At 36.7% G+C, this 21,201-nt stretch overlaps 2 protein-coding genes across 3 annotated transcripts in view; both read left to right on the forward strand.

The window, feature by feature from the left end:
* The window catches only part of LOC113050322 (receptor-type tyrosine-protein phosphatase gamma-like), a 74,210-nt gene extending 62,860 nt beyond the window's left edge, over nt 1-11,350 (forward strand). The window contains exons 15-29 of the mRNA XM_026213176.1: nt 2,569-2,660; nt 3,672-3,768; nt 3,941-4,023; nt 4,097-4,231; nt 5,171-5,305; nt 5,394-5,554; nt 5,737-5,872; nt 7,263-7,409; nt 7,525-7,618; nt 8,325-8,401; nt 8,552-8,680; nt 9,027-9,173; nt 10,125-10,267; nt 10,335-10,470; nt 10,583-11,350. Of these exons, the coding sequence (XP_026068961.1) occupies nt 2,569-2,660; nt 3,672-3,768; nt 3,941-4,023; nt 4,097-4,231; nt 5,171-5,305; nt 5,394-5,554; nt 5,737-5,872; nt 7,263-7,409; nt 7,525-7,618; nt 8,325-8,401; nt 8,552-8,680; nt 9,027-9,173; nt 10,125-10,267; nt 10,335-10,470; nt 10,583-10,729 (1,859 nt within the window). The 3' untranslated portion in view covers nt 10,730-11,350. The remainder of the gene's footprint in view (nt 1-2,568; nt 2,661-3,671; nt 3,769-3,940; nt 4,024-4,096; nt 4,232-5,170; nt 5,306-5,393; nt 5,555-5,736; nt 5,873-7,262; nt 7,410-7,524; nt 7,619-8,324; nt 8,402-8,551; nt 8,681-9,026; nt 9,174-10,124; nt 10,268-10,334; nt 10,471-10,582) is intronic.
* Nucleotides 11,351-12,435: 1,085 nt separating this feature from the next.
* Nucleotides 12,436-19,838, forward strand: LOC113050325 (TAR DNA-binding protein 43-like). 2 transcript variants are annotated; one of them, XR_003276755.1, is made up of 7 exons: nt 12,436-12,694; nt 13,371-13,626; nt 14,004-14,182; nt 14,363-14,503; nt 15,496-15,666; nt 15,814-16,911; nt 17,681-19,838. XR_003276755.1 is itself a non-coding variant. In XM_026213178.1 (6 exons), the coding sequence occupies exons 2-6, from the start codon at nt 13,386-13,388 to the stop codon at nt 16,300-16,302; spliced, it is 1,221 nt and encodes a 406-aa protein (XP_026068963.1). In that variant the 5' UTR covers nt 12,436-12,694; nt 13,371-13,385; the 3' UTR covers nt 16,303-17,602. The 2 variants fall into 2 exon arrangements, 1 of the variants encoding a protein (XP_026068963.1); XM_026213178.1 differs by lacking the exon at nt 17,681-19,838 and having other exon boundaries at nt 15,814-17,602.
* The last annotated feature ends 1,363 nt before the right edge of the window (nt 19,839-21,201 follow it).

Here is a 21,201-nt window from a genome sequence, read left to right on the forward strand (position 1 = left end):
CTGTTTGTTGGGGGGGCGAATGGAAAGTCTGATTGCTCACTTTGGGGTAGTGTATGATTTTGTCAAATTGCATGAACTGCTGTCATTATTGCCACTCTTTTCTTTTGCTCTCTATATCAGTTTCTTTCCCCTCCTTCTGTCTCCTCATTTGACGCAGTGAAGCTCTTGATTGACAGGTCTATATAACTGTAAGCCAAAAGAAGTAAAACTAGCCATTACTGTTTATGAGAACTCCATTTGAGGTGATGGTTTAATGTCTCTGCTGTAATAGAGAAGTCATCAACAAGCCCTGTTAAATCGAAGAAGTCGTCTGTCTGTGCATGTCTCAGTGATTTAATGAGAAAGAATCTTTTCTGTTAATTGCATAGACACTGAATACAGAGTGGGGGTGTGATTGATGTGTGTTTGATCATCCTGCACAATGGAAAAGCAGTAAATTCTCCAGGGGATTCTGGTCTTTTTTAAATATGGTCCCAGCTGTTTGCTTCCCAAGGCTGTAATGAACCATACCTTTATAAGGCCATTCTACGTGACAATAGACCATTAGTCCGGTCCCTTACTTTGATAGATCACTGATGAGCTTTATATGACACAGATGTGGCCAAATATCATCACTCAGAACTCAGGCCGCAAAATTAGGGCGGATGGATTTTGGTTCAAAGTCTTTGGAACAAGGAAGGGTTTTTTTTTTTTTAAGCTTTTATTTTCCACATGGATTGTAGCTTAAAAGTGACAGTGGATATTTTGAAATGACAAATATTCATTACATTTAAAAAGTCTTGGAATTAATGAGTAGCTTAACTAAATGATGGAAAAAAGCAGCATACATTATCATATGCAGTCACTAAAGATGTATGCTAATTGCATTAATCTGATGATTTGATATAATATTAAATATTATGTAAATAATTTTTTTGGTCTGTTTAATGAAAATATACAAGTTTGGGGTTAGATGTTTTTATTTTTTAAGTAAATGAATAATTTTATTCAACAAAGATGCATTAAATTGATCTACATTGTTACAAGTAAATGCTGTTCTGTTGACTTTCCATTTGTCAAAATAAATGGTAATCCTATTACAAAATAAAAAATATATCTGTACATACTACAACAATGTATTTGTATTGGGGTATAATTTAATTTAACATAATATAATAAAAAGTTTTTATTTTTAATTATAAACTCTGTCCCCAAATATATATATATTATAAAATATATATTATAATTTTATTTTAGAATTTTATAATAAAGCTGTTTTTTTGGAGAAAAAAAATTTGAAAATTGAAGTCAAATAATGGAAAGGTATTGCATCATCCTTTTTTCCAAGATAACAGCAGAGTTTTCTCCTGTAATGCCTGATGAATTTGTAGAACAGCTGACAAGAGATCAGAGACCTTTCCTTCATTCAGAATCACTCCAGATCCTTCAGATTCCCAGCTTCTTCTCTTTAGTTTACCCCACTCACTTTCTATAGGGTTCAGGTCAGGGAACTGAGACGACCATGGCAGAAGCTTCATTTTGTGCTCAGTGACACATTTTTGTGTTGACTTTGATATTTAGAAGCCATAGAAGCTAGTCCCATTTGTCGTGTATGGTAACTGAATATGCTGGATTTTGTTTTTGGATGAGCGAGGATGATTTTTCTTGAAACCCTCTGGAACAGCATGTGGTGATGTGGGGGCTGTTTGATTTGTTTTTTTTTGTTTTTTTTTGGCTTTCTGACCTAAAGCCTTAACTAATCTCTGTGATTCTCCAGATGTGATCCTTAAAGAGTCTTCGGGCACTCACTCTCTCCTCCTCACCATGTATTGGGACAATATGGACACACATCCTCTTCCAGGGAGATTTTTAACATCTTTAGTTGATTGGAACTTCTTAATTATTTCCCTGATTGTGGAAATGGGGATTTTCAATTCTTTGGCTATTTTCTTACAGCCACTTTCTATTATCTGAAGCTCAACAATCTTGTTCTTGTTCTTAATCCTTGTAATGGATGATTATGGGAATTATATATCATTTTTATAGTCCTGTGGAAAAGGAAGTCATGGCTGGACAATTTCATGCTCACCCTTTTGGGCTGCATTTTTTTTTAAATATAAATGGGAATATAGTTCAGAGATATTTTACTCGTAAAAATTTCTAGGGGTGCCAATAATTGTGGCCAACATGCATTTGTTGCTATCATTTCATAATGTGAGTTTCCCCCCAATTTCCATTGTTTTACTTAAATTAAAGTTTAGAATTTTGTGAATTCTTTGAATGAAATATCAAAAAGATAAACAATGCAGATTTATTTTTACAGCCACCTTTGCTCATATTTGCCAAGGCTGCAAATATTAGTGGAGGGCACTGTAATAATATAATTTATTCCTATTTGTATTTTTTTATTACAGAAAGCCCTATTTCTTTCTTTTTTTTTTTTTTTATTATAAGCCCATGTCCCTAAATATGTGTAAAAAATACTAATAATATTCTGGGTGTTTTTAATGCATTTATCATCAATTTACATCAAAATGTCTGGCTTTAAATTGGCAGTTGTGTAGTATGAAGGTATGGTTTGTGTTTCAGATGACCTGGAGGCTGTGCCAGTCAGGCATTTCATCAAACACATCATGGAGCTGTCCTCCAACAAACAACATGGCTTTTCTCAGCAGTTCGACGTGAGTATGGTCTTTGTAGTTGGAGCGTGTGAGAATGTGTGTATGTGCTCTGTACATGTACCGGTGCTCCAGTAGCACAGAGGCACAGATGGCTATGGGAAGAGGACTAATTAAAGAGGAGCGCCTCATTAAAATCACTTCTCTCGCTGGAGGAATCTATGCAGGAATGCAGGGAAGCTTGAGTCTGCTTCATGCCCACAGCAAACATTTACAAGATCAGAATCCAATATGGACACATCCAAAAGCAAGACCTACATCTCTTAAAGAAGATTTACTTAAAAACTGACAAGTACCAGTATCTGAGATGCAGTAGGTATCAATTCATTACAGAGGTGCTTTGTTTTACTGATATAGAAAGACAAAATCTGCATGACAGATTAATATCTGCTTCATTACGGCTCACTGGGGAGCTAATTATTATGCTGCTGTATGACATTTATTTAAAATTGCATTGATGTGACAATAATTAAATGATTTGGACAAATTGGGCAATTTATGTAAATTCTAATCAAAGTGTGGTTAATTACTGGAATAATTAACTGATTATTTTGTAATTGAGTCTTAAATAATTTACCAATAATATAGTCAAAAAATATTTTAAACCACTATAATAGGACTGCATTCAGAATTAAACAAGAAAAAAAAGTTACAGTTGTCACAACCTCAGATAAAACCTAGTTATCATATTAGAGGGAGTTTTTTATTTTTAGTTCAAGATTGTGTAAAACCTTTAGACAGTGGAATTAAACATTGAATCATGTTCTTTTTTGAATTGCTGATAATGTTTACAGTTTGTTGCATGGGAAATAGATGGTGAAAACGGTGAATTGGTGTGCTGTTTACATCCGTGTATTCCATAGTCACAGAAATCATGCATATTGTGCACATATACATGCTCTATATATTGCAGAAATAGGATGAGTAGCATAGTAGTATGCTATTTTGGACATAGTGTAGTCTGTGAATTGTAATAACTGCAACTAATAATATGAAATCATACCTTCCCTGCAGGAGGTTCAACACTGCACATCTGAAATGAAGATTACAGCAGAACATTCAAATCACCCAGACAACAAGCACAAAAACAGATACATCAACATTGTTGCCTGTGAGTTATTATGTGGCAAACATGAACATTTACCTTCTTAATCATACTGTGAATGCATCTGTGATGAAGTGCTAGCAGTGCATAGAAGATGAAGAAAAAAGATATCAATATCCATTTAATAGCTCAAATTCTGATTTCAATGATACATCATTTATTGCTTTTTAATTCCCAGATGATCACAGCAGAGTGAAGTTGCAGCAACTGTCTGGGAAAGACTCCAAGCACAGTGATTACATCAATGCCAACTATGTAGACGTAGGTATTTTATTACCAAGTGCATGCTTGTTGCTTTAATGTTTGTTTCATAATTAAATATTCTCCCTCTCAGGGCTATAAAAGACCCAGGGCTTATATAGCCGCTCAGGGCCCTCTCAAGTCCACATTTGAAGATTTTTGGAGAATAATTTGGGAACAGAACACCACTGTGATTGTCATGATCACCAACTTGGTTGAGAAAGGCAGGGTAAGTGATGAATATCCGTTTAATTTTTTTTAAAACAGTTATGATTCCACATTGTTTATTTAATATGCATTAGCATAAAAATTATTTGAGAGTCACGGCAGATAATTTGATGGAACGGTTAGCCCAAAAATCTAAATTGCTGAAAATGTACTCACACTCAAGCCAACCAAGATGTAGATGGGTTAAAGAAATGTAGCATTACATCACTTGCTCACCAATAGATGCAGTGAATGGGTGCCGTCAGAATTAGAGTCCAAACAGCTGATAAAAACATCATAATAATTCAAGTATCAAAAATCTGTTACATCTCGTGAAGTGAAAAGTTATTTGTAAAGAATCCATCAAGATGTTTTTAACTTCAAACCATTACTTTCCGCTAAAATATGCATGATGCTTTCACTAGTAAACAATAGTTTGATTCAGTAGAGATATTTGCACAGATTAAGCATTGTTCCAAAGTGAAAACAGTTCAAAAACAGTACCAAACAATTATGTTGGTGGATTTTGATACGAGTGCACAACAGCGGATTGACTTTTTCACTGGAGTAAGTGTTATTATGGATCATAGACTCGTATTTTGGCCAGAACGACATTTTAAAGTTAAAACGTCTTAATGACGGATTTTTTTGTTTCTTGCAAACAACCAATTTTCATTTCACAATATGCTAACTGATGTACTGGAGTCATGTGGATTACTTTTGATTACTGTGATGTTTTCATCACCTGTTTGAACTCTCATTCTGACAGCACCCATTCACTGCAGAGGATCCAATGGTGAGAAAACGATGCAATGCTAAATTTCTCCTAACTAGTTCTGATGAAGAAACTAATGCATATACATCTTGGGATGTCCTTTTCATATTTGGTCCAACTCTCCTGTTAATGTAGATGCTAATGTTTTAAAAAGCAACCCAGATTATGCTTTTGTTGTTTTTACAGAGGAAATGTGATCAGTATTGGCCATCAGAGAACAGCGAGGTTTATGGGAACATAATGGTGACTCTGAAGAGTACTAAAGTTTATGCTTACTACACACTCCGCCATTTCATCATGCGCAACACCAAACTGAAAAAGGTTAGTTTGAGCCTTTGCAACAGTGTTTACAGAGCATTTTCAGAGAGTTTTAGGTGCTGCAATTTAACCTTTGGTTTGACTCTCCCAGGGTCAGAAGGGAAGGCATAATGAACGGCTGGTTGTCCAGTACCATTACACACAGTGGCCAGACATGGGCGTACCTGAGTACACACTTCCAGTCCTCAAATTCATCTCTCGCTCTTCAGCGGCTCGTACGCCAGGCACAGGCCCTGTTCTAGTTCACTGCAGGTAATGTCTGCTATGGAATTCAACTCCAACCACTAGCGTGTGAAACGTGTTGTTCTTTCCAACTGTGCAAGGTTTCCCATTCTTACATCATTTCAGCAGGATGGTTGGAAGTGTTAGACTCTGCTTTGTAGCAAAATGAGATGTTGTTTTTATCAAACCATCTCTTTCTCTGTGTCCCACAGTGCTGGAGTCGGCAGAACAGGCACATACATAGTCATAGACAACATGCTGCAGCAGATAAAAGACAAAGGCACTGTCAACGTCCTGGGATACCTCAAGCACATCAGAGCTCAGCGCAACTACTTAGTCCAGACTGAGGTTATTACCTGTTTGATTTATTACACTATATGTCCATATACTCAAAATGCACACTCAAATCACTCACTTTTGCTGTTTTTTGAAGATTCTGCTTACTACACACAACATCCTGTGCTATATATACTGTATACTCCAGACTATTTGTTCAATTTGTATGTGGAACTTTTGCCGTGTTCCAGGCAACCTGTAACCCGTATTTTTCCAACTTTCTACCCGTGAAAGTGTTCCAGAACGGTAGTCAAACCCGTGACTTCCCACCCTTTAACTCATACTAGATCGATGTACTCCTAGTTTCGAGATCTGACGTCACATAACTCGCAAAACAACAATGACAGCACCTACGGATAATATTACCTATGGATGCTGTGTTTATGCAAGTGGTACACGGTAAGAAATAGACTTTAGGACAATATAATGTTCCAATATATTTAATAATTTAGCTACAATTCCTTGCGCTCAGGCAGTTTGGCGTGACTTGCCTGGAACGCTACAAAGTCGTGAGTCGTAATTTGAAGTCGTGATTTACGGGCTCAAAAACCTGCCTGGAACGCAATTAAAAACTACATTTTGTCACATGACCTCATTATTTTGAGTGTTGCAAATAAGGATTATTTTTAAACTAAAACTATTCAATATAAATTGTTTTAATGAAAAAAAAAATAACGCTGAAATTATATATAAATATTAGATGAAAAACATTTACTGGAAACTAGAAATGCTGCTTTGGGCCATTGAAGATGAAACACAAATCAAAAACTGAAAATTAAAAAAAACGTAACCTAAATAAAAATAGATTACATCTAGTGATATTTATAAAAAAGATGAACTCTGGAAATATAAAAATAAAAGCTAATTTAAAATATTAATAAACTATAATAGTGCCAATAATGCTAAAATTAGTAATAATACTATTCATTCAGAATTTAAATCTAATTTATTTATCATTCTAATTATACTAAAAATAACACTAGTTCATATATAGCATCCAGTTAATAGTTATTTTGCATTGAAGATATAAAAATCACTGTTCATTCAAAATACTAATAAACTGCATTTTGTGTTTTTACTTTTGGTAATCCAGTCAAATGTAAGGTCAGTTCAAGTGCATTGCATTGCCGGAAACAGTATGCAGTGTTTTTTCTTTTTTTTGATTGTATACTGTGGTTTTTGGCTAATGTAGAAGAAGGTTATTTGGGTATGATAAGCATAAAGGACATTTACATGCTGTTTGCACTTCTACACACTGCATACTGAAAATAGTAGGAGTAGAATTGCAGTATTACATTCTTAACATATTCATATTTTGTTATTTACAAATATAATATAGTGAGATATCACATGCCTAATGCAACATGGTTTGTTTTAATGACTGTGTATGTGTGACCTACAGGAGCAGTTTATCTTTATCCATGATGCATTAATGGAAGCTGTTCTTAGTAAAGACACCGAGGTGCCTGTCTGGCAACTCCATAGTTATGTCAACAGCCTTCTCACCCCGAGCCCCACGGGACAAACACGCATGGACAAACAGTTTAAGGTCTGGACTTGATGACTGTGTTGTGGCTCTATGCAATTGTATTGAGATGTTAATTTTCTCAGTTAGACAACTAACTTGCTCCTCTATGTGGACGCTCTTGTAATTGTTCCTCCAGTTGTTGACGCAATGCAATTCTCACCTCACTGAGTGTTTCAGTGCCCAGAAAGACTGCAACAAAGAGAAGAACCGCACCTCCTCAGTCTTGCCAAGTGAGTCGCTAAACCTTCGAAACCCAAACATCAAAATCAACACTCGCTTTGTTGCCAATATGAATTTTGCTGTATTCTTAGTATAAAATGTAGCACAGTGTGGTAGCACCATTTTTTATTTTTTTTACAATAATAGTTAAAATGCTAAAAACGTTTTTTAATAGTATAAAAAAAGTTTACATCTTTTTTCTGTATCTAATTGTGTGCTTTACAGTATTTTTAGATCTACTTTTCATATGATATATATACATGTTTGTGTGTGTTTACATTTAATTGATTTAGTTTTTTATATTTCCATCTACCTTTTGTTTGTTTTTTGTTTTAGTTTAAGGTTTTAGAACTTATGTAATTTTATTAGCTTTTGTTATTAACTTTGTATTATTATTTTTCAAATTACCAACCATTTTAATGTAGTTTTCTTTTTCTTTTGAATCTTGAGTTTTGATTTTTGTTAGCAATAACAACACTGAAAATCCTAATAACCATTGCTATCAAATTATTTCCATGGGAAATGAACAGAAATATCCAAGGGAGTTGGCCATTTTTTAATTGCTGAGTATATAATGGACTTCTTCTGGAAGATTAGTTCAAAATAAACATACGAATGGTGATGAAGAATGGTAGACTCAATGAATGATACAATAGAAGGTCTGGTTTGCTGCGATGGGTATAGTGAGTTGTTTATCTCTGATATTTTTCCCCTCAGCGGAACGGGCTCGGGTGGCACTAGCTCCCCTCCCAGGAGTAAAAGGAACAGACTACATCAATGCCGCCTACATTATGGTACAGTATTAAGAACATTATGCATGTTTTGGATCACATTTAATAATGCATGAAACATTTGTGAAACTTGCGTACCAGCTCCTTTTCTGCTTGTCTCAACATAAGCTGTGATTTTCTTTTAGAATGAAATCAATGTTTATCCACTCACAGGGCTATTACAGGAGCAACGAGTTCATCATTACCCAGCATCCTCTGCCCCACACAACCACAGACTTCTGGAGGATGATCTGGGATCATAATGCTCAAGTTATAGTGATGTTGCCAGACAACCTTGGCCTTGTGAGTACAGCGTTGAAGAAATACTTATGGACATGAGTTTTTAAGTGGATTCATGCTGCCTCATATAACTTATGTTCTTTTTATACATATTCAGCAGGTTGTGTTTAATGCACTCTTGAACATTTCATACTAGCAGGTTATCATGGCACTTATCTTTAGAGTTCAACTTTAGAGTCTAACATTTATCATAAAATCATTTGAATTTGCTCGTAAATATAAATATTAAATGTAGAAAAATGCTCAACATTTATCAATTAGTTGAATCTGTTAGCGTTATGTTAGTGGATTTTGTATGATATAAGATATGATATTTGATACGTGCTATGCCCTGATCTTCTTTTTATAGACTGAGGATGAATTTGTATACTGGCCCAGCAGAGAGGAGCCAATGAACTGCATAGCCTTCACTGTCACCCTCATCAATACTGATAGACTCTGCTTATCTAATGAGGAACAACTCCTCATCCACGACTTCATCCTAGAAGCCACACAGGTACCTCAGTCACACAACACAAGCATCACTCTTAAAGGCAGGGTAGGTGCTTTAAAGCCTCTTCACATCCTGAAGTGAAGTGTTCTTAATGTATTATATGAATTTCTATCGTCTGTGGAAGAGGCAGGACCATAAAATGTTCATCCAATCATATCCCCCGGCCCGAGTGCTACAATAGGCTGTCTTACCTGTCAACATGTGTATTTGCATAACTCTGCACATTATGTTCGCACAAACATGACATGTCATCAGTGCATTCCATTTCGTTATAGCAGACTGAGACAGAATGGAAAGCATTATTATTGTAATATTATGCACTGTGTACTTTAATGTTTTCTCACCGGTGAATGAGACATGAGCGCGTTCATGTGTTTTGAAGGAGGCGTGGCTCTGGAGAGTGATTTGCAGGGAGGGTGGGATCTTATGCTTTCAAAACTCTCTTGCTGTTGATAGCCTCTCCCAAAATCACCTACCCTACCTTTAAATTGGAAATTAGCATTAAGGTAGTTTTTAATCAATTTTATGTGTTGAATTTAATAATTGATGGATAAGTATAATGTAAAAAGTAAAATAGTGGAATCTTTCTTATGAATTAATAAATACATTCTAATTTTTTTATTCTGTTTTATTTTATTTATTTTCTTTCTAATTAAAAAAATAGTTAAATTTATCGTTATATGAATAAATTACATTTTAAAACATTAAAATAGAAATGTTGTTTTGAATTTTAAGATTTCACAATATTACTGTTAGTACAGTATTTACTTTATGTATAGATAGAAAGAGAGAGAGAGAGATAGAAAAGTACTTGAACTCATGTTCTAAATTTGTGCCAACCACTGATCTATATATATAACTATAGATATATTATAGATCAGTGGTGCCAACCCATTTTACTTCCCATTTATCTGCACTTGCTGAATTGCAAAACTGTTCATCTTTGCTCTGCAGGATGACTATGTTCTAGAAGTCCGACATTTTCAATGTCCAAACTGGCCAGATCCTGATGCGTCCATCAGCAGCTCATTTGAGCTCATCAACATCATCAAACAAGAGGCTATGACAAGGGATGGTCCCACCATCGTGCATGATGAGTGAGTGCATAAACCACGAGTAGTAGTGTACGTAACCAAAGGGAGACTCATGGAGTGTGTGTTTCAGGTTCGGAGCCATCTCTGCCGGGATGTTCTGTGCTCTGACCACACTTTCCCAACAACTGGAGAATGAGAGTGCTGTGGATGTCTATCAAGTGGCCAAAATGATCAACCTCATGAGGCCTGGCGTCTTCACTGAAATTGTAAGTTCCTCCTAATAAAAGTCTGAATTCAATTTAAAATGATTTAAAAATGCTATTTTCCTTTTTTGCATCTATTTCCTTTCATTTTGTTGTTCCTTGCTACCTCTTTTAGGAGCACTATCACTATCTTTACAAGGCTATGCTCAGCCTTGTCAGCAGTAAAGACTTCAGACTTGGCGTCAACTACATGGACAAAATTGCTGGGATACTGGTAACAGATGAATCCAACCAGACTGAGAGCATGGAGTCCTTGGTGTGAAGTTTTCGAAAAATTAGATGGAACAAAGTGGTTCCTTGAACTTTCCATGAGGCCTTTTTACTCAGACTCTAGGTGAAATAAAAAAACAACAACAAAAGAACTTTTATATACTGATAAAAATAAATTCTTTTGATATTTATTTTTGCTGCTTTTTGTTATCCTGCTGAACGCCACAATCTGCTCTCCAAAGCTCACACACAGACACAGATACACACGCACACTCACACACACACACTGTCTACTTTGCACTACACTGTCAGTGTTACTACTTGATGCCTAGCTGATTATTGATAATTGTGTTGAAAACATTTCTGAGTATCACTTTATTGAAGTCTACAGACATGTGAGGGTGATCAGCGACAGCACATTAACACACACTTCAGCCTCATAGCCATGAAAGCTGTACACAGAAAAGCTCCAACTTAATGCTCAACATGATGCGACTTTTAACCGTCAAGCATTGTGACTTGTTAGATTAATATGTTCTTTTTTATTTATTAAGATATGTCATTTTATGTCTAACTTATATACATTATTTCAGTGTGGTATCATAACAGCAACTGTGAACATATATTGTTATCAGTAGCATTTCTATGGTTTTGTAATATATAAAGATATTGATCAAAAAAATTTCTTGTTTTCTTTATTTCAGTCATGGCTTCAATAGCCACTTTTAATATGTTTTTATAATATGCTTCTTCTTGGAAAATTACTTTTTCTTGGACTGGTGACTGCTCTGATTAAATCATTAATTAACATGTTAGCACTTTACTGGGAATTCATATACTGAAGTAAAAGAAATTCACTGAAAACTACTTGAAAAGTTAAAACAACATCTTAAATCTACTCAATGAAACTGATGATGTTCACCTGACAGATACACAGATTAGGATGACCATATTTTATTAAAAAAAGAGGATGGACAGTCACCCAGATGGATAATAGCTTTGAACGATCAAAGGATCAATATTTGGAAACCCATTTTTATTTTATTGTTGTTTGCCAATACAAATGTAAAGGTTTATGTGAGTTATTCCTACCATGCAGTACATTTTTTATATTTTGTGTGACAAATTGTCTTAATATATTGTTGAACTTACACAGTGAAGTCATATAAGCATTATTATATGATTTCCTTTATCACAATATCACTAATATTGAACGGGTTAACTTTTTTGGTATGAGCAGATGTTGCATGGTTTTTTTTAAGTACTATTTGTAAAAAAAAAAAAAAAACGTGTGTGTGGGGGGGTACTGGGGTATATTTTACATAATTATATTGCTAAAATGTAAAAGTCAAATTTAGACGAGCTATTTCAGGACTTTTACTTTGCTTTCCCCGTCACTGAACATCTCTGCGAGTTAGCCTATGCGAGTTAGTAACATGGGGAGGGAGAAGCACAACATGGGTGTCATATATAGATCAGTAGGTTATACTCATATCTGCCACTAGGAGCACTATAAACTGAGAGCAGTCCACTAGTACGTAGGGAACAGTGCTTCTTCTGTTTTCATCAGTTAAGTGTTCTGTTAAACAAATGATACTGACATCTTTGTTGCACTTAAATTGTTTATAAGCACAACTTTGTTTAATTAAATTTTATTGATCTCCAGCAAAGCAAACATCACTGCTCCCAACAATGTGTGTTTTCTTTCTCTCCACCCGTGCACATGTAAAAGTGAGCTCGCCCACAAGTGACGTATTTCCTTCATGACTTAGGTAATGCCATCTTGAAACGAAAATAGTGTCGCATGAGTAGTGTGAAACGGAATATTATTGTCTTAATATATACAGAGATAGCATTATTTTGCTTTATTCAGATAAGAGCAGAAAACTTACATTGTTTTCCGTGAGAGTTGTGTTCACTGGCTGGTTCATTCCCTGCAGTCACATTTTCTGAGCGAGGAGCGCTGTTGTTGGTGGCGCTAACAAAGGAAAATCTGGATCCGAGCAGTTGTTCATTGGTAATGTTATATTAATTTTGTTTCACTACAACACATACATTGATATGTATCTACATAGCATATCGAACTATTGGTGGTCTGTTGTGGCCGTGTTTTACTGTTGCTAAGCAATAAGGATTCTCCAGTTCGCACGCGCTAAGTACTGAAGTAGCGCTCACGGCCGTGTGGAAGGGATTTGATTCATTTCAGCGAGTCTTTTGAATCGGTTCACTAAATATTCGTTCAGTGACACATTTTGATATTTTCATCGTGGTAAGTCAATTAATTATTTGTTCAACGAAACTGAAATACATTACGATGATGATGACTATTATTATGCATTAAATGCGTTTTACTTATTTGCATCTACCAAATATTTAAGCATAATAAACAGAAAACAACGCACACCTGTTATTTAGCCTGAATCGTGAATTTCATTAATGTATTCAGTCCACGAGCGAGATGTCTCATTCAGTGCCGTTTTGACTCCTAGTCATAGACACAGACTCGTCTAGTAAAGGGGGCGTGGTCGTTCGACATGTCCAACCAATGATACAGCTCCTTCACAGCCTGCATTCGATTGCTATTGGTTCGCTATAGCCAAAACAGTCAGATTTATTAAAGTGACTGAAGATTCGTACAAAAACATTGTTTCACAAAGGAAACGCCACTAATTATACCATTTACTCACCAACAGCTCGATTTAGGAGAGATGGCCGAGATGTACATTCGTGTCGCGGAGGAGGAGAACGAGGAGCCGATGGAGATCCCTTCAGAGGACGACGGCACTGTGCTGCTGTCCACGGTGGCCGCTCAGTTTCCAGGAGCTTGTGGCCTGCGTTACCGGAGCCCTGTGTCCCAGTGCATGAGAGGAGTTCGACTGGTGGAAGGAGTCCTGCACGCCCCCGAGAATGGCTGGGGAAACCTGGTCTATGTGGTCAATTATCCTAAAGGTAGGTCATGATCATCACAAATAAGCCACTGACTCAATTTAGAATCTAAATATGAAAAATATTCATAATGATTAGCTCATTTTATAATAAGTTACATTCATTAACCCTAACTTCTCCCACTAGAAACATGGGTCAAGAATAGGGTGTTTTTGTGTGCATTTTAGGGTTAATTTTTACTTGAACATTGAGGTTATATTTCATCATAACCAAAGTTGAGCAGCACAGTTGGGTGATGGAAACTTATTTTCTTGAGTATTTCTATCTTTAGCTGTAAAAAAATCCAGTTCATATTTAATGGGGTTGTTTTTGTTGCATGAAGGGTGATTGACGTTCTGTGAATGTGTGAACATTGTAACAAGTGAACTTTTCTTTTCTAGAAACGGTTCTGCCGGATAATAAGAGGAAGATGGATGAGATTGATGCTTCATCTGCAACAAAGATCAAGAGAGGAGATCAGAAGACTTCAGATCTGATTGTGCTGGGTCTGCCATGGAAAACTACAGAACAAGACTTAAAAGACTATTTCAGTACATTTGGGGATGTCATCATGGTGCAGGTAAGACGTACTGAAAAATATAATTATCCAGCTGTGCTTGTCATATTTTGGTGAAAACAATCCATGATTTCTGTCATCTTTGGCTAATGATTCTAACTTTTTATGTGGCTCAGCTGTCAGTCATGAAGTCAGAGTAGATCTGGTATAAACGCAGCTCTTGACTTGATTCTGTTGCATTAGGTCAAGCGGGATGTGAAGACGGGAAATTCGAAAGGATTTGGGTTCGTGAGGTTTGCAGAGTGGGAGACTCAGGGTAAGGTGATGTCACAGCGGCACATGATTGACGGCAGGTGGTGTGACTGCAAACTTCCCAACTCGAAGGTTCGTGTTTTTGTTTGTTTTTCATACTACAGTTGAAATGTTTGGAATTGGTACAATTTTCAATGTTTTTGAAGTAAGTTTCGTATGCATTTATTTGATAAAAATACAGTAAAACAGTAATTTTGTGAAATTATTACAATATAAAATGTTTTCATTTTAATGCATTTTAAAAGGTATTATATGCCTGCGATGGCAAAGCTGAGGACTTTTTTTTCAGGATTGTTAGATACTTAGATGTTCAAAAGAACAGCATTTATTTTAATTAGAAATCACTGGTAATAGGCTGTAACTTGTGAAAGGCTACGTTCACACTGCAGGCAAATGTGGACCAAGTTCGATTTTCTTTTTGCTTACATATAATAAATGTCAAATGTCTCAGATCAGTTTTTCTTGGGACCGTGTGAACAGCACAAACCACATGGAATCTGATCTTTTCAATTCCGATTTGTGCCTCTTCCATATGTAGTACTAAATCCGATACAGGTCAGATGTTTTGCAATGCGACTGCAGTGTATATAAACTCTATATGCAAGCAAAACATAAGGGGTTAATATCATACAAGTTGTCCTCAGTGTTTACGTCAATATGACAAAGTGTTGCCAAGTCCACAGTTTTCATGCTTCATTTTTATCTTTGCAGCAGGTTGTTTTTCAACTACATGGGTTAAAGCAACCCCACTAACACAATATATAACCCTTAGAGCGTGATTGGGCTAGTTTTGAGAAGCGATTGGGCGGATTTTGATGTGAAAACCTAGCAACCCTGTTTCTATCGTTCTTTTGCAAATGCGGGTTAGTTCAGAACCATGATCTGTTCACACTGGAAATCTGATATTGGCCATATTTAAAACAACAATGTGAACAGCTATACGTTGTCAAAGTCTTACTCTCAAAAAAGAAATGCACTGACCCCAGACTTTTGAGGATGTATGTTAGTATGAGGCATTACTTTTTGGGGTGCTAAACAGAACTATCTTTTTGAAATTTCAACAGCAAGGTCCAGATGAGCCAATGAGGAGCAGGAAAGTGTTCGTGGGCCGTTGCACAGAGGACATAACCGCTGATGAGCTCCGTCAGTTCTTCATGCAGTATGGGGAGGTCACAGATGTTTTCATTCCTAAACCCTTCAGAGCATTCGCTTTCGTCACCTTTGCAGATGACCAGGTAAGCTGTTGTTGTTTTTACAATAAACCTAAAGGTATAGAGAAAACAAAATAAAGCAACTATGACAAATTGTCAGTTCATTTCTATTCTGGATGGAGAAATCAGCTGTTCATGCGTCATAATTAAGATTTTCCATCTTCCCTCCAGGTTGCCGCCTCTCTTTGCGGAGAAGATCTGATCATCAAGGGCGTCAGCGTGCATATCTCCAATGCTGAGCCAAAACACAACAACCCTAGGCAGATGATGGAGCGGGCTGGGCGCTTTGGGAATGGGTTTGGAGGTCAGGGTTTCGGAGGCAACCGAAGCAGCATGGGGGGTAGCTCCAACAGCATGGGAAATTTAAGCAATTTCAACCTCAATCCAGCCATGATGGCTGCCGCCCAGGCTGCTCTGCAGAGCAGCTGGGGTATGATGGGAATGTTAGCACAGCAGGGTCAGCCAGCAACAGCTGGCACAAGCACAAGCGGCGCAAGTTCCACTCGGGACCAGCCCCAAACATACAGCTCGGGCAACAGCAACTACGGCAGCAGCTCGGCCGCTCTCGGCTGGGGCTCCGGCTCTAACTCTAGTGGTAGTGGGTTTAACTCCAGCTTTGGCTCTAGTATGGATTCAAAGTCGTCAGGGTGGGGTATGTAAACAGATTTGAGTTTGAAGTGTCAGTATTTCTAGCGTGTTTGGTAAGTATTTTCCAAGAGACTTATCTCGTCACGTTTTTGGGAGTGGGGATGGGTAAAAAGGGAGTCTGGGGACAACAACAACAAAAAATAGAATGTTTTGTACACTAAATGGGATTTGATTTGTTTTGGAGTGAGAAGTTAACCAGGGTGCTACGTTTATATGTACCATCTTTGATGTTATGTTTATCCCCCATGTTTTACTGTCTTGGTCGATGCAAACGTAGCATTTCAACTGGATTCTTAAAATGCATGTTTTTCAATCTGTGTATATCTGAAAACATGAGAATTGCTTCATTAAGTACATTTATCATTACGTAGGACAAAAACAAACAAACTTGCATTGGAAAGAATCTGGTTGAAACCTGAACATATTATAAGTTCAGCTTTATTTCAATCCAGTTTTATGGAAACCCTTTAAAACAAGCCTTCATCAAAATCTCTTCTGCAGTTGACATCTGTGGGGTTTGCCTGGGAAGAGCGCCCTCTATGGCAGCACAGTGTGGCTGAGGTCATTATGCCATCTTCCTCCCCATGTCTGTATGCTCTCATCGCACGGCTCGATGACACGGTGGGTGTCTCTCTTTTTAATCCACATTTTAAGAAAAGTGCGCAGAAAATGACATTTTTAAAAACAACCCTTGAGTGCGATTGGTGATGGCGAAGAGTGAGAAGGCTGCGAGTGAGCGAAGAAAGTGTGGAGCGCACGAACGAAAAGACTTGCGAGTGCAATGAACGAGCCGAAATGTGACTGCAGTGGGTGGGTTTGGTGAGCGTGTGAATGAGAGCTGCTGATACTTCCCAGCTTTCCCCTTAAATGAGCCCAAATTGATGGACATCTAGTACTTGTACTTCATTGGTGTTTTTTTTTTTTTTTGGTTTTTTTTTTTTTGGTCTCCCTAGATCCCCCTTTGCTTTTCTCCTTTAGTATACTGACTGTGTGCTTATATAGGAATGTTGTGATGATGATGATGATGATGCATACTTTGTCTTGCTTCTTATAATCCAATGTGAATGCTGTATGGTGTGTGTGCTTTATTTCCTTGTAACTTGACCTATAAGTGTGAACTGATGTGGATGACATCTTCAGTGGACACTGAGGAGGGAAAACATGAGTGATGGTGTAAGTGCGACCTGTATGTTTTGAGTGCTGTGGATGTCTGTGGAGTTTCCCTCTAGATAACGTTGCTCAGTGTTTTCAAAGGCATTTTATATGACTTGTCAAATGAAGGGAGTGCTTCAATAAAACTGATTTGAATAGATTGCCATTTTCTCATACTGGTTTGTCACGTGATGTTTGAGAGTAAATGCCCCACAACTAATTGAATTCACACGTTTAGGGGCCTGGAATATGGCTGGCCACAACTGAACCCCAGGCGGGAAGTCCGTTTGGGCATGGAGGAAGATGGAGGATGCTGTGGTTCTGCATCTCTGGTAACGGCCATGGACACGGTAGACTCTAGCTGAATTTGATTGATGTATCAGAAAGAGCACTTTTCTCAGAACCATTTAAGCCTAATACATGTTGATCTGTATTTTCTGCCGAAAACCTCCTGAGCTGAGATGATATTAGGCTCGATCTGGGTTTGAGAAAAAGCAGTGCACTGTATTAAAATGCAGGCCAGGTCCATATTTCTAGTTTCTAAAATGTGAGTTAAAATATTTTATACAGTCTTTATTGTTTCATGGAGCTTCATATTACCATGAAGAGATGCTCACAGGATTCTTTACAATAAAAAAAAAATGAGCTCATGTTTGAGTAAAAAAAAATAAGATTGGTGTTTCATATTGAATGATTTATGTAAATTTGCATAGCTTTTTTATTACTACATAAAATAAAAGACTACAAAAAACTTTGTACATCTCAGAATGTGAACAATGAGGATTTGTTCATTTTATTTTGTGTAGTCTTCAAGCACATACTCCTCGGCTTCCTCTTGGCAGCTTTCCTCTTCCTTCAGTTCTTGGTTGATCAAAGCCAGTTTATGGCTTTTCAGAATGTACTGTGAAGGTATAGCAAAGGTACAAAGTTGTTGTTTTTCACTCATTTGATGGAACCGTAAAATCTAAATGCGCTTAAATTACAACATTTCCATGTAACTTACAAATATTGTATTACATGTGATGTAATTACATGAGAATGTAAAAATCCTATTAACAAATTGTTAAAATATTTAACAATTTTTCATTAATAGTTACATTGATTTCACCACTTATGCACTTATGCATATATTAACTTAAATATTGACATTTCATGGTTAATCGATGTATTATTATTTTTACATATCAGAATGAATTTATAAGGTTTTTATGAAAAAGTTTTATTTTCTTTATGACAAGACTTGTGAACAAAATTACCTTGAGGTAATAGTGTTAAAATACCAACAAAAAATCCTCTGTAACTCCGGTCTTTCGGCATTTATGCAGAGAGACCACTTTTGAGGGTGAAGTTTACCTCGTTAACGCTTCCAAGTAAAATATATCTAGAGGGAAGACCCAGGAGGAGCGTGAATAAATATCGTTTAATCTCGTCAAATATGAATGACAGAATCGAGCCTTCTCGCACTGTCTGAACAGTCTGTAATAGCTGCTTTTGTCTGTTTAGTGATTTGTTTTTCGCAGTCTGCGGCGATATGTTGACATGCTTTAAGCCTCTAAAAGCACAGAAAGCTGGCAATGTGACAGAGAGAAACCCCCGAACAGTTTTTTATAATGACAAAATGTAGCGAAGTATATCATAGACATGACGCTTCAGCTTGTCATTGAGTTTTAGTGGTTTAACCCGTTTTTGTGATCCGTCCTCATCCATTCTCAGTAGATAAGCACGCTAAAGCTCAACTATATGCTTTTAGGAATTACGCATAAACTGTAAAATGCAATAATTTACCATAACGCGAATTGTTTTTTTCACGTTGTAGTGCCGACATCAGTGTTCATTCTCGCCCTAGCAGCGCCTCCTGCTGATGCGGAGCGAATGTCGGTCAAGAAAGAATATAGAAAGACAATTTTCTTTTATGGATAGTTCTTTAATATATGATAATGTCCCATGGTAAAGTTACAATTTATTATTTCTGTTTGTTGCTTCCCTAAAAATAAAGCATCCCATACTGCTGAAACCATTAATGTGTTGGGGTTGGTTGACACAATTGCGCAACATTTAGTAATAAATTAACAAAATGTAGGAAAACTGTGCCAACTAGTCTCATTCTCCCTTACTTAAATATTTGTTTAGATCAATAAGAAAAAAAAGTCTCATGCATTACAAGACAAAAATAAATCAATAATTAATTGCAGTACAGGCTAGGACGTATAACCGATTCATCAAATAAGAAATACTTTTGGAGACACTCTTGAATGTAGGCTTGCTGTATTTTCTCGGTTGTTTAATATGCTTCCCCTCTTTTTGTAATGCTATGCTCACTTGTTTGAGAATTGAATAATGCTGAAACCATCTGTATCTTATTTTTCTTCAATAAACTTGAAAGGATTTCAGTTTAACGCAATGGTTCAAACAGTTATTTTGTAGGTTTGCTTGCAGATCTGGTCTTATATATATATATATATATATTATCTGAAAATTACATGTATATTGTTGTTGTTAAAATGTAAGATTTTAATTTAAATGTACATTTTTTGTTAAATTTTAATTTTGGCTCACACGGTAAGGAGTGTTTCCCTCCATCCAGTGTGTCTATTCCTCTGTTCTTCTTTTCTCCTTTCTGCACATGCACAAGTCATTGTCCCAGTTGACTGTTGTCTGTAGATTTTTTTTTTTTTGTTAATCTTAATTATATGTGTGTGTGTGTGTGTGTGTGTGTGTGTGTTTGTGTGTGTGTGTGTGTGTGTGTGTGTAAAATACCTAATATATAAAATATGAAAACCCTGAGAAATGCAATGAATGACACATTCACCAAGAGCCACCATCTAACCACTGTAGTTTGCAGGCATACTTAATCCTGTTGATCCTGAAGTGTTTCTGAAGCTTCTGAGCCTAAAGTTGGAATTTAAGGGTTATGTGTGGAAATGAGAGAACAAGATGTGGTGTGTCTTATTTCACAGGTCTGTGTGTGGTAATAGTGATCCTAGGAGTGATTCCTAGGACACAATAGTTTTCTAATAAGAGATCAGAAGGCTACAGAGAACGGTTCGGACTGCTGAAAGGAGTATGCTCCCCTGCCCACCCTCCAAGAACTGTATACATCCAGAGTGACGGAAAGGGCTCAGAAAAACACTCTGGATCCCTCACATCCCAGCTCCTTTTGGAACATTTGCCATCTGGTTGGCATTACAGAGAACCGAATACCAGGACAGCCAGGCACAAGAACAGTTTCTTCCCCCAGGCAATCTACCTCATGAACTGTTAATGTTCTCCCATTGTGCAATAACCTTTTAATCATCACCCTAAATCCTAGTTCATCCCTACAACTATTTTTGAAAATTATTTCCTATTCTATCTATAGCACCTGTACATACAAATTATTATTATTATTATTTATGGTTTATATTTATGCATGTGTATTTTATTCACATCTTATTTGTATTATCTGTGTGTTGTTGTCTCTGTGTATTGGAAACTTGTGACACTAAAACATATTCCTTAAGAGCAAACATACTTGGCTATAAAGCTCTTTGACTTCTGGTTTCTCTTACAGGCTTGTTCAGTGGGATTGTTCTCTGAGGTGGCTTTTACACACGTGTTGTGTATGTGTTCTGTGGGGACTGGGGAATTTAAAGAGAACGATGTTATTCGAAAGACACATGTTGCTTTGGCAGTGGACTGAACTGGTTGAACCGTCTGACAGGAATTTAGCAATGTCAGATATGCCCAGTAGGTTTGAGGTCCTCTCCTTATCTTTCATTA

Source organism: Carassius auratus, chromosome 31 (genome assembly GCF_003368295.1).
Source record: "Carassius auratus strain Wakin chromosome 31, ASM336829v1, whole genome shotgun sequence".
Classification (NCBI taxonomy): Eukaryota; Metazoa; Chordata; class Actinopteri; order Cypriniformes; family Cyprinidae; genus Carassius; species Carassius auratus.

Coding starts and splice junctions, on each gene's coding strand:
- LOC113050325 (XM_026213178.1), top strand. CDS start 13,386: ATGGCCGAGATGTACATTCGTGTCGCGGAGGAGGAGAACGAGGAGCCG. Junction 14,504..15,495: donor GCAAACTTCCCAACTCGAAG/GTTCGTGTTTTT, acceptor AAATTTCAACAG/CAAGGTCCAGATGAGCCAAT. Junction 15,667..15,813: donor TCACCTTTGCAGATGACCAG/GTAAGCTGTTGT, acceptor TCTTCCCTCCAG/GTTGCCGCCTCTCTTTGCGG.